The 17,088-nt window shown below is 41.1% G+C and overlaps 1 protein-coding gene across 1 annotated transcript in view; it reads left to right on the top strand.

Annotated features, from left to right (window-relative positions):
- LOC111869379 overlaps window positions 1-17,088 on the top strand; it is a 43,782-nt gene that overhangs the window by 15,295 nt on the left and 11,399 nt on the right. The window contains exons 9-13 of the mRNA XM_023860877.2: window positions 32-164; window positions 820-983; window positions 9,577-9,749; window positions 13,109-13,267; window positions 15,712-15,885. Coding sequence (XP_023716645.1) covers window positions 32-164; window positions 820-983; window positions 9,577-9,749; window positions 13,109-13,267; window positions 15,712-15,885 — 803 coding nt within the window. The remainder of the gene's footprint in view (window positions 1-31; window positions 165-819; window positions 984-9,576; window positions 9,750-13,108; window positions 13,268-15,711; window positions 15,886-17,088) is intronic.

Raw genomic sequence — 17,088 nt, 5'->3', positions numbered from 1 at the left:
CTTTTAAATGCAGATTTTATTTGTACATTAGGAACATGCCACGGGGATGAGGTCGGATACCTCTTCAATCCATCGGTACTGGATCGAGCCATGGATCCTGAGTCGCCGGAGGCAAAGATGAGTCAACGTCTCGTCAAACTGTGGACTAATTTCGCCAAAACAGGGTATACAATTTAAGTAGTTTGGCTGCTTGTGGAATTTGAGCAAGAGCTGGGTTCCGCAATACGTGTACAAATGTTCTGTGTTTCTGTGTTTCCCACGTTACGTCTTTACGTGGATTTCAGTGGCTGTGAATAATCCTATTTGGACTTATAAAAAAGAAATTATTCTCTGACGCAATATATCTCTCCACCTTCACTGATACAAATCCATAATTCGAAACAAATATTTTTGGTAACGTTTGGGTTTCTTTAATTCGTTGAATTCAACTCCAATCCTCAATTTTTCCTATCGCCATATTAAATAAATAAAACTTGACTATCTAAATTTCTGTCTAGAGTTGAAGAGGATAGAGTAGTATGGACTGGATTGATCTGGCTCGGGATAGGGACCAGTGGAAGGCTCTTGTGAACACGGCGATGAACCTTCCAATTCCATAACTAAGCGAATGGCTGCTGCTCAAGAAGAACAGCTCCATGCAGTTAGTTAGTTAGTTAGTTAGTTAGTTAACTTATGCCATATGTAATGGTTGCAGTCTCTCGCCATTAGGCCACTTTCGAACCCCTCACACCCCATTTGCGTTCTGCTTGATAATTCCAATAATGAGAGCATTTTCGTGTGACAGTTCACTGAATACAGTACTGGTTATTATCATTTCAGAAATCCAACGCCTGGGCCTGACCACGTGCTGGATGTGACCTGGAAACCAGCCACAACATCGGAATTGGTGCACCTGAATATTGAGAAAGAAATGAGCATGCGCCACAATCTTAGATCGGGAAGTACATCTTTCTGGGATGGCATAAATGAGACTACACCAGACTAACGCGACTGATGTTCGCATCCGTCACACCCAATCAAGGCTCCGTATCTGAGATGAAAAATGAGGAACCCAGCTACACAGGCAAGCGTTACTTACAGCCGTATGCTGCAAACTATGCTCGAAAATGGATCAGATAAAGCAAGCAAACATTTTTATGAAATGCTTAAGCTGAAAAATATGCTGCAATGTTTTAATCTTTCCAGTTGAACAAAATTAAATTTAAAAATAAATAAAAGTGAGTTTGTTTTATGGTTAATTTTAGATTATATTGCCCCGTATCAGTCTCAAACAGATATTTTTATTATCAGTAACCCATGTTCAGTTTCTGTTATTGCACTTTGTTTTCCACACAAATATATATATACTGGAATGAGAAAAATGTTTAACTCGCGCTCCTCAAATATAGGCAAGTTTGGTAATTCCCAAGGACGGTTTAGGAAACATGGCCCCTGGCCGATCAATCCTCACGGCACCTCCTCCCACACACAGAGAAACTGTACGGCTTTCACAGTTTACGATTACACGGTCATCATTCGTCGAACCCCCTGACTGAAAATGACAACTCAGTTTAATTCTTATTTGTTTGTGTACTAACTCAACAGCTCAAAGGCCAATTGCAAAGTGAGCACTAGTACAGAGTACAGAGCAAGGCAATTTATAATCTCTGAGTAATAATGATGACACTAAAGTAGTAATAATAATAAAAATCAAAGTTATAATTTAGGAGGTCATGATAATTCAGTTCGGTTGCGGCCCTTTATTTCAATGTCAGTGGCCTAGAACAGGCGAACAGTAAAACTGTACATAACAAAACCTAGACTACGGTTAGAAGTAAACTAGAACCACAACAGATTAAAATGTATTTTTTTTTCTTTATGGCTCTGCAACCCTCCGGACCTTGGCCGATTTTCAGTTTCTTAATCTACACACAATCGGTAGGACTCCTTGGACGGAGGATGGCCGCTACACACAGAACAACACAAACAGAATAAATGCACATAGATGTCCATGCTTCGAATGGAATTCGAATCTATGGTCCAAGCGTTCCAGCAGGCGAAGGCGGTCGATGCCTTAGATGGCGCGGCCACTGTGAGCGCTGAATTCCCGACTACCGCGGTCCTTGCTACTGCTGGTGATTACAATGGCAGCATGGCAAAGCTGATACTCGTAACTCCTGAAGTACAACACAGCAGATGTTTAACAACATTAAGTCTCACGGAGCTGGCACCGCACCAGTCACTCACGGAATTAAGGTCAGATTGGAGTAAGAGGCAATCATGTCGCAAGTTCATAACGCTGTCAAGTTTTAGATCATCAGCAAAGATTAAAAATATGCAATGGCTAATAGGAACGCGAACCGGAAATTGTTGTTTTTGTAACTGCGAAGCCAGCTAACGTAATCAACGGAGAATCCAAAGGAGTTTAGCTTATGCAAGAGCAGCGTATGGAAAACGAGGTGAAAAACATTTGAATGTTCAGAATAGCTTGACGGTGAAGGAGGACAACAGGCGTCATAAAGTCAAGAAACGTTACCACATTACTAACTGTAGATTCAGATTTGGTGAAGCCATGTTAGTTGGGATTTATCCCGCCAACATGGCCCAGAATGGGATGTGGAAAGCACACGAGCAAATCCAGTTCGAAAGATACTGAGTGTGAAGACATGTTTAATGCCATGAGGGCGGGTGGCAACGGAGTCAGTGACCTTCACTAGAAAATTTGTTCCAGGACCCTTAATCAAAGAAACTGGGGACTTTCGCGACTGAACACGAATTGCTTAAATCTGTGACAGGACAATTAACGCGTCATTGCCGCTTAAAAACGTCTAAAAAAATTTAGTTTATTTAATATTCATACATTCATATGCAAGATGTGAGGTTTTCACAGCGGTGACTATGAAGAATGCCGTCTTCTGGGATGTGACGCCGTGTAGATTTTATGTGAACTGACGTTTCGGAGGAACACATCGCCTCCATCTTCACGGTAGAAAAATTCGCTGCTGCAGCCACCTGCTCACGGTGGTTCCTCGCTCGTGGATTTTTCTACCCTGAAGTTTGAGGCGCTACGTTACTCCGAAAAGTCGATTCACACAAGATATATACACGGCGCGACATCCAGGAGACGGTGTTCTTCAGCTGCTAATATACCTATGATCTCCACCCGCGGACATTCGAAAATCTCAGGTGCTATCCCACCCCCTTTGAGGGTCGTTTATATGACAGATATTTCCCTCCTTATTTCTTGTAAGGGGAACTTTACCCAAAATATCATAATGCTTTCTGGAGGTGGTACAAGCTTCGCCATTTTTGCTCATGAAATAAGACTCTTGTTTTTGTACTGCTTTCTCTGGCAACCGGCTGAGAATTTCTCCTGCTAGGTACTGCAACTGTCATTGCTTTACATAAATGTACAACAAGCTCTGCGTTTCTTCCGCGAATAGTCAGTAACAGCTTCCGTGTGATCACGATTTCTTCTGCCAAGTCTGTGAAGAAACCTTCCCTACAAAGTTTCTGGGTACAACCGCATTTACGCAGCGTCTGCCTTTGTCTACTTCATAAAATTTCAGAGACTAAAAAAAAAAGCCTGATTTATTGCTGACTCTGCCTGTCTATGTGAACATCGGGCAATATTCTCTCGTAGTCTTCTCTATATTGTTTCGGCCTAACCGGAAGTCATCAGGTGTACAGGCTGTTGCGCTCAAGGACTCTGCTGACCACTGTAATGCTGTTCTGCTTTCCTTTTAATGTAATATCCTCGGGCTAGTTCTAGCTTACACGTATGTGGGTTCACAAACTCCTGCCATGCACATGTTTGCCTTATTGTTTTGTTGGTTTGTTGATCTATCTTTCGTTCGGCGTGTCCCTCTCCCGAAACCGTAAGGCAAAAAGTGAAACAGGAAGCTACATTTTAATATTATTTTATTCCATTTATCAGGAATAAAGACAAAAGCAACAAAGTATCGAACAGTTAAGACTGCTGAACATCCCTTCCCGTCCGCCATAGCTAGGGGCTCTTGGGTAGGGCCCTGGCGGTAAAAGAGGGCCGCGGGTGTAACTCGCAATCACAGGGTGCAACATACGTTCACCCTCCAACGAAGCGGCCCTGCAAATTCTGTGCTGCGGATTCTAGCTGCTGTTTCCTTGATTGCCTTAAACCCTAGTGAACATCGTAACGTCACAAATAGCACATCTTCACAGTTTATTTCCGGTTGCTGAGGGACTTAATATTGAGCCTGCGCGAGAGATCGCGCTCCATCGCGGAAGCAGGGAGGTTTCAAGCCCACTCTTCTGTTATGTTATTCTTTCTATCTATTCATCATTCCCGCCATCTTGCTAAACGGTATACTAATGAACTGAATGCGACTTCAGGAGTAAAACGGCAAAGTTACAAAAAACTTGGCGTTCGGTGAAACACTGTCGTAATAATTGCCGTGTTGTTTCGTAGTAACTCGCACAGCAAGTTAAAATTAATAATTAAAATTTCACTGCAACATCAAGGTACATTTTCTAAATAAAGAAAACTGTCATTAAATGACGAAAGTAAAAAGAACATCGAAGTTTTCAGTCCCAGGACAGAAAAAACTTCCTCCTCCGCCATTCTCCTTGTCTTCTCTATCTTCTGTGCACTTCTGCGTCATCAATCGGCAAACACAAAGCAACGGCAATTTTTTCAGTAAGACGTGGAAACTTACCCTTCAAATGAATAAAAAAGAACACGTGACACTTTGGCGTAAAGGTAAAGATATCCCTGTGCTTAACTAATTAAGCACTGCACCTTGAAGGTGTATGGGGCAGTGGATGTATAGATCCACATTTTCTTGACCTCGGCACTAGCTGGAGGTGAGTGGTCAGCTTCACGCTCCTTCCGCTTTACCCCCCGGGGAAGAGCCCCCCGTACTCCATTGGATAGGAGGTTGGGTGGGCCCCAGAGCCGGTCTGGACGAAGTGGAGAAGAGAAAATTCTTGACCCTACCGGGACTCGAACTCGGACCTCTCGGTCGTCCAGGCCGCCGCCAGTCGCTATACCGACTGAGCTATCCCGGCTCCTCTCCACTTTGGCGTAAAGAATATTGTGAAGTGGCAAAACATGTTGACATTGTGGGCCTTATCTCGCGGCAAACCGAAGTAAGTTACAACAACCGTTACACAATTGTTACAACACTTCTCACTTTCCTTACACTTGCACTGTTTACGGTCCTTTCCTTGGCTGCCAACGGTTTCCTTCTGTGTTACACTCTGGGGCGATTATGTATACAACCAAGATACAAATTTTCTCATAAAACTTGACAATATTGCTCGTAAACATGGAACAGCTGAAAGCATCCTAGAAACTGCCAGTTTTTACGACAACCGTTATCATGCAGTTGACACTGAAACCTTACTCTACTTTCACGGATGACCGGATGAAAACCTGGTGGTGAACACGTGGCCCTTAAAGTACACAATGTGTCGAACATGATAAGAGAATGAACAATGCATGTATTATAGCATCGAAATATTCAAATTCTGCTTCTGTTAGTCGGAAAACAAAATGTTCATAACTATTTGCGGAATCTGACGTCACTTTGGCGCTAGAGTGGCACTTGTATTCGAAAGGTGTTGAAGGTGGACATGAAAGGTTAGATCCAAGTATATTTTTAATGTTTAAAATAAACTTCATATTTTCTTTTCTACTGGAGTATACAACTGTGAAACAAATATACTAAATATCCTACTCCCACTGTTTTCCTCAGTTACAATAATTGTAAAAATTCAATCAGGCTTGGTATATTCTATCATACTTCGATGGGTGTATTATATTAAAGGGTGCACAGTTTATCATTAGACTGATTCCCTCAGCCGACACGGCCCCCTTCTTGCATTCATGCCACCCGGTAGGAGATAATTCACGGCCCCCTTTACCGCTGTATTTTAACTTATCCTTTGTTTATAGAATAGTCTCGAAGTGATGACTCCCTGCTTCTACGCAAGCCTCACATCTTGTGAACATTTTTCCAGGCTCACGTCGAAGCAGCTCTCAGAAAATGGAGGGAATTTCGTGCCGCAGTTCTTGCAAAGAGCGCGGACTGTTCACGTACCAGTGTCTCTATGCCTACAGCCTGACGTGTGACGAAAAGGAGGACGCAGCAACGGCATCAGGGTGTCTATGAAGCTCTTGGTGGTTGTCTTTCAGTACGGTAGTTTTGGACAGATATGAGACAGATCGTCGAAAATTGTATAAAACAATAGTAACAACAGAATTCTGTTCTTGGATCTATCTAACAAGAAACAACGGCGTATCAAGGATCCGCAATTTCATATAATTTTAAGAAACTACTGCCTAAAATTAAGAATTGTATTCTTCCTGTATATGCATCTTAGACTATAAATTTACGGAGAACAAGTAATATTCACATGATTTTGTATCTCATCCCACCTTTAACATAATGTAACATGAATTCCCATTGTTGGTCAACGGCTCGATAAACACGTTCCCTCGAAGACAGATTCTTTGTAAACAATCAGTTCCTAGGTTACCTAACAATTCTGACAAAAGAAGAAGTGTTTTCGATGTGGTCCGCACTATGCCCAGTGCTAGGAAAAGGAACTGTAAACACGTCTACAATAAGAGGTGTTTTCTATACGAGGTCCGTGCCGAAGGTTTATAGGGAACAACAAGGGTCGTTTGAGAGTTTATAAGAGGCTTAAACTTGGCCGTTGTAGCGGAAGCTACTAGAAATAGGGCACAATATATGTTGCAATGAGCCTGGACTGACAGAGGCCCTGTATATACTTTATATGCATTCATTATCATGTTTAACATGTAAAATGTAAATATCTTTTAAATTATGACAAATGACTTACTACTGCAGACAACGACTCTGACAAGACAGACCCGTCTTCTCGTCAGAGAGGGCACCCCACAAAATCAAGACGGTAACAGTCAAACAGTAATAAATATCTTGTCATGAGTCCCAGATGGGGCTCGACAACGAGACTGACTGACTGACTGACTGACCGTCAGTCGCAATGTAACTTTGCCTTTGACTTTTCTTTGCGATTTTCAATATGTGTATGATTATGCAACGACCGCCTCTGTGATCTAGTGGTCAGAGTTCCTGGCTACAGAAGCAGAGGTCCCGGGTTCCATTTCCGGGGTTACCAGATTTTCTGAGAGGTAGTGGACCTGGAACGGTGTCCACTCAACTTCGTGAGGATAATTCACGACCTATTTCAAGCTCTCCGATCTAGAAAACCGGGATTAACGGCCGTGGGAATCCGTTGCGCTGACCACGCGACACTCTCTATCAACTAAAGATGGCACTAACTTCATCGACAAGCGGCAGTCGCTCGGTCGGTATAGTTCGCTTGAGGACTATAGGCCACGAAGTTTGTTTTGTTTTTGTTTATAGGATTATATAATAAAATTGTGCAGGCGACAAGCAGAAGTCATACAAAATCATGAGAATGAACATGTTCGCGGTATAGGACAAGCTGAAGCCAGACATAGAGAATATGAGAGGCGGTGGTCAAGCTTACGATCGCTCAAGTGACTACGCTGCCATTGCAGTATAAAGGTACGTAACATAGGCATCATCTGCTGTGTAAAGCCTGTACTGACAAGAGTACTTACGTGTTGTGAAAAGGAAGAATATTTCAATAACAAGCTTCAGCCTCTAACAGAAATGAGTACCAGGAATTAATTAAATAATTTTCCCGGGGAGTAAAGCACGGCCGGCGCGTAAGGCTGACAACCTTACCGCCATCTGTGAGCCGATTGTCTAGATAGTGTGGGACCTCAACGCCTCACAGCGCTATGGGCCTCCACGGCCTGTTACAGGGATAGCTTTACTTTTTACTTTACTTTTCGTGCGATACGTACACTTGACGAAAGGCTAAGCATATTCATAAGAGGCAAACACATTTCTCGTAAGAGGGGACGTCACATAAGGACTATTACTGCAATAGTTCAGTTGGAAAAAGTCTCTGGTCGCGAGTCTCAAGGGTCCTGACGCCAAGACGAATTGATTGGCGGTAAACCGCCAGCCGTAAAATAACTCTGACTTTGATTTTGACTTTGACTTGATTTCGTGAGTAGTTGCAGCTGAGAAGCCGTGAGTCAAAGACACGAGGCCGTCATGGAGAAGAGTTCAGAGTACACGGACGAGAATGGAGCATGTCCTTAATGCACTGGTGAGATTAATTGAGTACAGATTAGGACAGATGAGTACAGAGTGATTAAATCAGACTATATAGTGATTTGAAGTGATAATTTCTATGTTGAGATATGTTGCCAACGGTGGCTGTAAAGTGTGTAGATCAGCGATAGCGCCGTACTGATTGCAATTAAGAATGATGATAACCGAAGTGCCAATAAATCCAATCATCCGACCTAGAACCCGTTATTTTCCACACGAAAATACACTAGGATATCCACATTTCCCAAATAACACTGGATCCCGCAAGGCGCTGCGCAATCACTGCAGCCACAACTGGTTATGCAGACTTCAACAGCAGCACGCAAACTTGTGCCATGACATGAAGACATATGGAGAAGTGGAGGAATAGCTCCAAACATCTTCACCTCGATACTGGATGGAGATGAGTGTTCAGCTCCTCGCCCCAGCCGCTTTACCACCCAATCGATAGGAGGCTGGGTGGGCCCAAGAGCCGGTCTAGATACTGTGGAGAAAAGAAAAATTTTTGTTGCCAGAAACCGAGTCCCGATTGCCCTGTCGCGCAGACAGCAACCTGCCATTCCGGCGTCCCCACTCTGGCGGCAATTCATATTGCAGTCTCCTGTTTTATGGCACCGTGCAGTCTGGTAGGCGGGTACCAACGCCTCTGTCTTCACCTATCATGTGCCCTGCAGCTAAAGGCAGTAAATTCCTCCGAAATGTTGAGACCCACCTGTCACACCAGGCGGTATCATAGCCCACCTGCGGGCTAGGGAAGTGGTTTTCAACTTTTGTCAGACCTCGGCCCCGTAATCATTTTTAGATGAGGGCTCAGTTTGAGTGAAGCCAGGGCCCGGTAACTGGCAGCGGCCCTCCGGTTGAGAAACACTGAGCTAGAGGGAGTCATAAACCGGAAGACCACAGGATGTGCCTATACTGGAGTGAAATTTCTAATCTTATGCACACAAACTTACGTGCGGCCAAGTATTCTCCTTTGTACTTCAAGCTATTGACTGCTTTATGTCAACCAACGTTTCGGTCTCCATCTCCACAGTCGAAAAGCAAACTAAGCAAGAAACCAGCATGAAATAGGATGTTCCTCTGAAACGTCGATAATTTCAACGGCCTACACTGTGTTATATCAAAGAAGACAAAAGTCTTAATAACCACAGCTGTGAGGACCTCGAATATTATATATTCGTAGGAATGAACATTGGTACACACTGCCAATATCAGATTTAATAAAAAATCATTTTTTTTGTACGATTGGAAACGAAACACAAAAACATAAGATACAAACTGACAGTCATGACTCGTTTATGTGTTCATTTCTTGCAAGAGACAACTTAGTCTGCGAAGCCGATTATCAAGAAAGTATAAGTAGTAAGATAAGATACCGATCGAGCAGCAGTCATCGTTTTGCTGGCGTTTTCAACAGCTGTCCGGCAGTTGCTGACTCGCAGTCGAGCCTCTGGTGCGAGCAATAGACGAATGTTTAAAACCGTGAGGTGTGCTCTGTTTGCAGGATTCGACTGCAAATACAGCAACACTGTTCTCTCTAAACATACACATTTATCAAAGGATTGCGCAAACAAAATTCGGTCGTGTGTGGTAAGTTATAACTTTAAATTTCGCGTGAAAGTACACTACATAACCTATACGATATAAGAAAGTGTTTTGAACTGTGATCACGCGGGAAAATCAACAGTGGAAATGTAGAGTACATATGTGTAAGCCACATTATGTATTCTGCTAGTTGGCGCCATAATTGTTCTGGTGTATTTACTGCACATACAAAGCTAATTAATGTTGATCGAATTCAACCACAGGAGACACTAAAACGCTTACGTGTGTAATGGCAGTATTGATGTTGTACGTTTTCTCCCATCAGTGTCCTGAATAGGTAAGATGAAAGGTGAAATTTCCTCCACGCCTAAGCACCACGTTCTGGGCTATTTCGTGTTAAATTCCATAATACAGAACTCTTCATAGTCATTGCTGTGAGAACCTCAAATCCTAAAGTAAGAGAATTGATTTTATATCCGTTAATTATCACTAATAATTGTTACGCCTACAGCTCGGATTTCCGATATTCGAATTACGTCACGTATACTGTCAGTGTAAATATATATTTTCTGCAGAGTCGTTCATGTGGAATCATAACATTGATACATATTAAATGTAGACTAATGACTGTCGACACAACTTCAATGATGACTAATCTTTTTTATTGAAAACCGTTACATGTTTTGACCTAGCAGGTTATCATCAGGCGACACACTAATCGGAACTTTTATTATTGAATTGTATTTATTTTTAAGTACCATATTAAAATATGGATCCAGTTTTCAGTAGTGTGCAACATGAAGGAAGGCCGCAGGTTCGATTCCCGATGTCATTGGATTTTGCAATTGACCTAATTGGCCCAAGTCCAGACCGGCTCTAGGGTTCACCCAACCTCATATACAGTGGGTACCAGGGGTAAAGCGGCCGGGGCGTGAAACTGACCACTCACCTCCAACTAGTGTCGATGTCAAGAAAATGAGGATCTATACATTCACTCCCACATCCGTGTTCATGGCGTAGTGCTTAATTAGTTAAGCACAGGGACAGCTTTACCTGTACCTTTTATGCATCGTCATCTTCCAGGTGTGTGCCCCAGACCTTTTATTCAACTCGCAGGTCGACACAGGCCCTAGTCATTTACACGGTTCATTCATTCGAGTCAGTAGCCATGAGCATTGTCACATATTTTTTGATATCATATAACTTTGCAGTTAACTTTCATTTGGAACATTTTTACAACATGGTGCAAATTTAATAAAATGGAAATAAAAATAATTTATAGTACTATGCATACATTCCGGTCTAGAAAACCGAAATTAACAGCCGTGGGTATTCGTTGCGCTGACCACGCGACACCCTCTATCCGCTAAAGTTGGCACTAACTTCGCCAAGTGGCGGTCGCTCGGTCGGTATAATTCGCTTGCGGACTACAGGCCACGGAGTTTGATGCATACATATCTGCAATCAACGTATATAGAGACCACTTCTGCTCTGTGCTGGGGATTCCCAGGCTAAATCAGTGCGTTAGCTGCGCTTACAGGGATTTCTCCGAGACTTTCCTTTTTATTCTCAGTGATTGCTACCACGTCAAGATGACGTCATATGGAACGTGATGCTAAGTACGAGGTTTGGTAGAGAGATCAGATGAATTCTATCTCTTTCTGGCTCCTCAGCGCTTCGAACCTTGGTCGCTTTTTCAGTTTCTTAATCCAATTCACAGTTGGTAGCACTCCTTGGACCGGTAGTCAGCCCGTTGCAAGGCCGCTACTTACGCACAGAACACAAAGAATAAAAGCACACAGACATCAATTCTTTAGACCGCGCGGCCGCTGTGATTGGCTAGATCATAGAACTACTGCCTCCATACTCAGCAGAGGCTCTTCATGTGAAGGCAGCCGTCTCTTCAGAAACGTTAGTACGTAGCAACTAAACTTTGTGTGGCTACATCCCAGAAGACATACTCGAGAACGTCAACTCTCAAGAGCATTTCACTTTTACCTCAAGAATGCTGTCATAGACTCCCAATCCATGCTGGTTCTGGCTCTGAGGAATCAAGCAAATATAAAACAGTGTTGTCAATATGTCATTTAATTTGTTATATAGAACAATGGTAATTAAGTGTATTGATTAATGAGTGATGTCATGACAGGTCTGAATTTTGGAGATATCTCACTTTATGCATTAAAAGGTTTGTGTGCGCTTAGTAACCATAAGGGTATATTATTAATTAAAAAAAAAATCCTACTCTGGTTTGAATATTAATTAATTTGGGTTGTCTGGTCATAGGTATTGTGCTGATCGTTAGAACGGAAGTTAATTCTTTTGGCTGGCTATGTGTTCATGCTAACACCTCAGTTCTAATCCTGTTAAATACGAGGAAGAGTCAGTAAATAGGTTACAAATGGATATAAAACGTAAAACATGTGATATTCAAGCCTTGAAAAAAAAAATTGGGGTCTATCCTCCACTAACATTCATACACTCACCCCATCACTTTACCAGTGTGTGGAAACCCACAGCATAGAAGTCTTTTGAATATTGTCTCAGCCACTTCCGCACCAGATCGGACATCATCTATAACTTTCAAATGTCCTTGAGAGAATTTCTCAACCCAATTGTGAACCGCTTTATGCGACAAACAGGAAACATTTCTTTATGAATATACTTTGCATTGAGTCCATTTGCTCATACAAAACGCACAACAGAACCCTGCTCTTCTGTAGTATATTCCTCAAGCATGATCGCCATTTTGACTACTGAAACCACCCTCTGACTGTGCATGCACATCTGCAGCCTAGACTGCCATGAAGCTGGATTATGCTGCTACATAGTGATACATATGGAAAACCTGTTATGTCCATTACAGCTGTTTTACTTCCATCTGTGACATATTTACTGACTCTCCCTTCAGTGAAATTCTTGAACTCATTACTCTGAACTCATAAAGCTTCTATTGCTACTTACATGGGGAATTACTGACTGTTCTCCGACATAAGTATTATAGAAAATAAAGCTTCAAACATATGGAATGGTTTAATTCACAGGGAATGTTTAAATAATCGATTCAAGAATCACCATTGTAGGAAAACCACTTTCTCAGAACACATATACATGTAACATTAAGTCCTGTATGCTGCAAACGCAAGTTGCGATAGCTGGGATAACTTCGTCAAAACACTGTGACTGTTTGTATGAAGACAATCATTTGGTTGAGTGAAACCATGCAGAAACTTCAATCAGTACAGCAAACTTTAGAGTTTATCCCTGAGCCTCCCACATATAAACAGGAGCAGTAGTACCACAGTGCAAATGTTAAGAAACTTTGATCTCTGTGTCTGATTTGGTTTTGTTATCTTTCCATTCTCTTATACACTTAGAGAACTGTGTGCTATGTTTCATGTTAGATTTATGGAATACTGAGAAACATGTCTGGGACAGTGACAGTTGATGTGGCACAGGGATCCCTGAGAGGCAAGGAAACTACAGCAAAATCTGGCTTAAAGTACTACAGTTTCAAAGGAATACCTTATGCCAAGCCCCCTTTAGGACAGCTCAGATTCAAGGTAAGTAGAGGAACTTGATGCTTTCAGTTCCATTCTATTATTGATATCTGAACGCAGTGATTGCAAGATGGAGGTTTGTGGCACTCTGTTCTATAAAGCATGGAGGAATCAGAGAACCTTTAATTTGTTTTCATAAATTTAAACTTTATATGCTACATGATACAGAAAAAAAGAACCAATTACAATAAAGATTATCACAACTCTTAGTATTAATGCAGTAACTCCTGTGACAGGGCAGCTTCCCTCAGCCATATCTAGTGTTCTGATGTATTGTATATGTGAATGTTTTGATAAAGAAATGTAATTCTTATAGGATGGAAGTGTTCTGAATATGTTCATATTTCTGCATTTCCATCTGGGGTTAGGCAGGGTTGTCTCCTCTCACCTCTATTATTGCTACTAGTGCTGGATAGGATCTTGAAGAGCTATGAATGTCAAAATGAGAGGAACTTCATGGAAATGGCTGAACTCACTGGAAGGCCTTGAGTATGCTGATGATATATGTCTTCTTTCACACAAATATGACCATATGCAATCAAAACAATGATTTAAGTAGAGAATCAAGGAAGGCTGGACTAATGATGAATTGTACCAAGACAGAAGAAATAAAAGTAAACATTACAATAGATAGGCCAATAACAACAGAAAATGGAGAGATACAACGATAAAACAGATTTATGCTATTTCAGAATTACAGTATCTGAAAGTGGAGGAGACTCACTAGATGTTAGCAGGCGAATCCAAGAGGCACGAGGAGCCTGCCAGTCCACCCATATGAATAGAGATACAAAGATACAAGTTTTTGATGTTTGTGTTAAATGTGTGCTTTTATATGGTTGTGAGACCTTTATGGTTACAAATGAGTTAAGAAGAATAATTCAAACGTTTATTAATAGATGTCTGAGATTTGGTGGCCTAGACCCATTGCAAACAGAGAGTTCTGGCAGTTATCTGGCCAAACTACTTGCACTTCGACCGCTACTTCTACTTCCACTAGTTCTGTGTCTCACAGTTGTACTTCTGTGGTCTGTACCCCTAGTACTTGTATTTTAGTAAAGTTGAACCATGCGTGATAAGCCATCACACTTATAAAAAGTGAATGTTGCAGTGTGCTAATTGCAAAGGTGTCATATTATCATTCATCGAGTGCCAGTGAACTTAATACATTGTTGAATTGAATTGAATTGAATTGAATTTATTTACATTCCATAAATCCAGTACAGGTGAGACACCATAGGATATGGAACAAGTCAAGTTAGAATACATAGTATCTATACAATAATACAGTAATATTGCAATTAAATGAGGTAAACTTATAATACTTATAATACACATTAAACAATGATCAAGAAATTTATCAAGATTTATCATGGACTAAAATAAAATAAAATTTCCATTAAGACGTTCATTCATTACTCATTCCATTAATCAAGTGCGTCAAATTAAAATGCATATAAAAGAGACAATCAATAAAAAAGAGACAAATAAAACAGGATAATTACGTAATTTGTAGTTTATGACATATTTCTATATCAGTTCATTTGTCGTCACGATCTGTGTGTTCTCTTACATTACACATTATACCCATTTCTGTTGGTAGTATTCTTTCATGGAATAAAAGGAGTGATGAAGTAAAAATCTCTTTAGTGCTCTCTTAAAATTTGGTACATCCAAAGTCAACTCTTTTAAAGTTTGAGGTAAATGGTTGAAGGCTTTAATACCCGCCACATATGCACTCTGACTATACTTTGTCAGGTTCACAGAAGGCAAATATAGATTATTATGGGTTCGGGTTTTATGTTCATGAATCATGGTAATAGCATTAAAAAGATGATCATTATTAATCGTGAATAAAATCAATGAGTATATGAATTGGGAATAGAATGACAGTATTTCGAATTTCTCAAATAGATGTCTACATGATTCTCTTGGACCAAAATTTGCAATAATTCTCATAGCCTTCTTTTGTAGTCTAAAGACATTGCTGGCATAGGAAGCGTTACCCCAGAAAATTATGCCATAGCTTAAAATGGAGTGAATGTGTGCAAAATAAATTACCTTTAATGTATCTAATGGGATAAAATGTTCACGTGTCTATCAATGAAGACTCGAACTCTTCGTGGCTGCTTCAATTCAGTCTCCTGATCTGTGCAATTTCTTGGTCTTCATTGCGCCCACTGAGGTTCCATGTGCAAAATTCCCCATGATAAATCCTTGATCTACTGAAACCTTTAATTACACTACTGAAGAAAGACGTGGTTACAGATGGTTGGTGCTTGAGTGGGTCGGTTGCAGAAGGTCTGGCGCCCAATGCGGTTAGCTATATCATCTTGCAATATTCTGCTGTCCTGACAACTGCCAATATTATACGACAGCTCTCTGAAATAGACTCATTAAATGAGATTTTACGGTAATTCATCTCTAAACATAATATACATTTTCAGGCTCCACAACCTCCTGAACCTTGGATAGGTGTCCGGGATGCTTTCAAAGAAGGCCATATTTGTGCGCAAAAAGATCCAGTGCTCCAGGTGTTCAGGGGAGATGAAGACTGCTTGTATCTGAACGTGTACACCCCCATGGTCAGAAACACTGCTACACAGACAGTTGACACCAAGGTAATATGAAAAGAATTGCAATGTCATGTTCTTCTGGGATGTTTGTCACATAGATTGGTAGATCAGTACCAGTGTTTTTTTTGGGAGGGGGGGCTCGCTGCCTTGATCTTCAAGGTAGAAGAGTAAATTTAGAAAACTGCATTGTTTTACATCCCACAAGACCATGTTCTCCATGATCACCACTATGAAAACACCAAATCTCCAACGAAAGAATTTCTTTTGAAAGTTGTCACCACAGAATCTGCAGACATTGTATGCTAAGTTTTGACAGAGCTAGTCTCTTATATGATATAAGTTTTGTTTGTTTTAATTCTGAAACCCAACTTGAATATGAATTGTGATGCTTGAATGTGTACATTTGCTATAAAGGATCCCTGTGGAAGTATATCTTCTTGTTAATACAGTTATATTATCCTCCATATGCATATGAAATCAACAAAATTTATTATAGATGTTAAAAATAATAGTGGGGAAAGATAAGAGTGTACCATTCCACGTTATCTGTTTCTATGATATGTCCATCGGAGCAGTATATAACCAACCAACGAACCAGCTAAGTGATAATTAACTCCATGGAGCTCAGTTCTTCATGAGAAGGTGCCAGTCACTCAGCTACTCAATTTCCCAACATTCTATGGAACCTGAAGGTTCATTCTTCCATTTACAAGAACCCTCCAGTGGTCCCTATCCTGAGCCAGATCAGTCCAGCCATATCACAATGTCTTATCTCTCCAAGATCCATTTTAATATCATCCTTCTACTCACAACTAGATCCTCCCTGTGGCCTCTTTCCTTCTGAATTTCCCACCAAAATCCTATATTCATTTCTCTTTGATCCCATTCATGCTACATTCCCTACTCATTGCTATGGTTATTTATGTTTCCATGAAATTAAAGGGTAACATGCATGTCACAGTTGAAATAGGGTATACTGTATTGCATGTGAGCGCAAAGCCATCAGGTAAGTGAAGAGTGTTCTCCTTCTCTGTCACTGTTATCATCATCAGCTAAGCAGTTTGGATCTTATTGCTCCATTCTGGATCCTAAATCTTGTCCATCAGTCCATTTGGCTATTTCTTCACAGCTGACAAGTACCATTTCATACAGACAGGCCCATCACACAATACTAATCTCAGCGGACTAGCCAATTTCAGGGTGTCCATCTCAAAGCATGGCTACTGAACCTTCTCTGCCCAGTGTGGG

The sequence above is a fragment of the Cryptotermes secundus genome, unplaced genomic scaffold, assembly GCF_002891405.2.
Source record: "Cryptotermes secundus unplaced genomic scaffold, Csec_1.0 scaffold630, whole genome shotgun sequence".
Classification (NCBI taxonomy): domain Eukaryota; kingdom Metazoa; phylum Arthropoda; class Insecta; order Blattodea; family Kalotermitidae; genus Cryptotermes; species Cryptotermes secundus.
The sequence above is the reverse complement of the archived record's forward strand: the minus strand, read 5'-3'. Positions and strand labels throughout refer to the sequence as shown.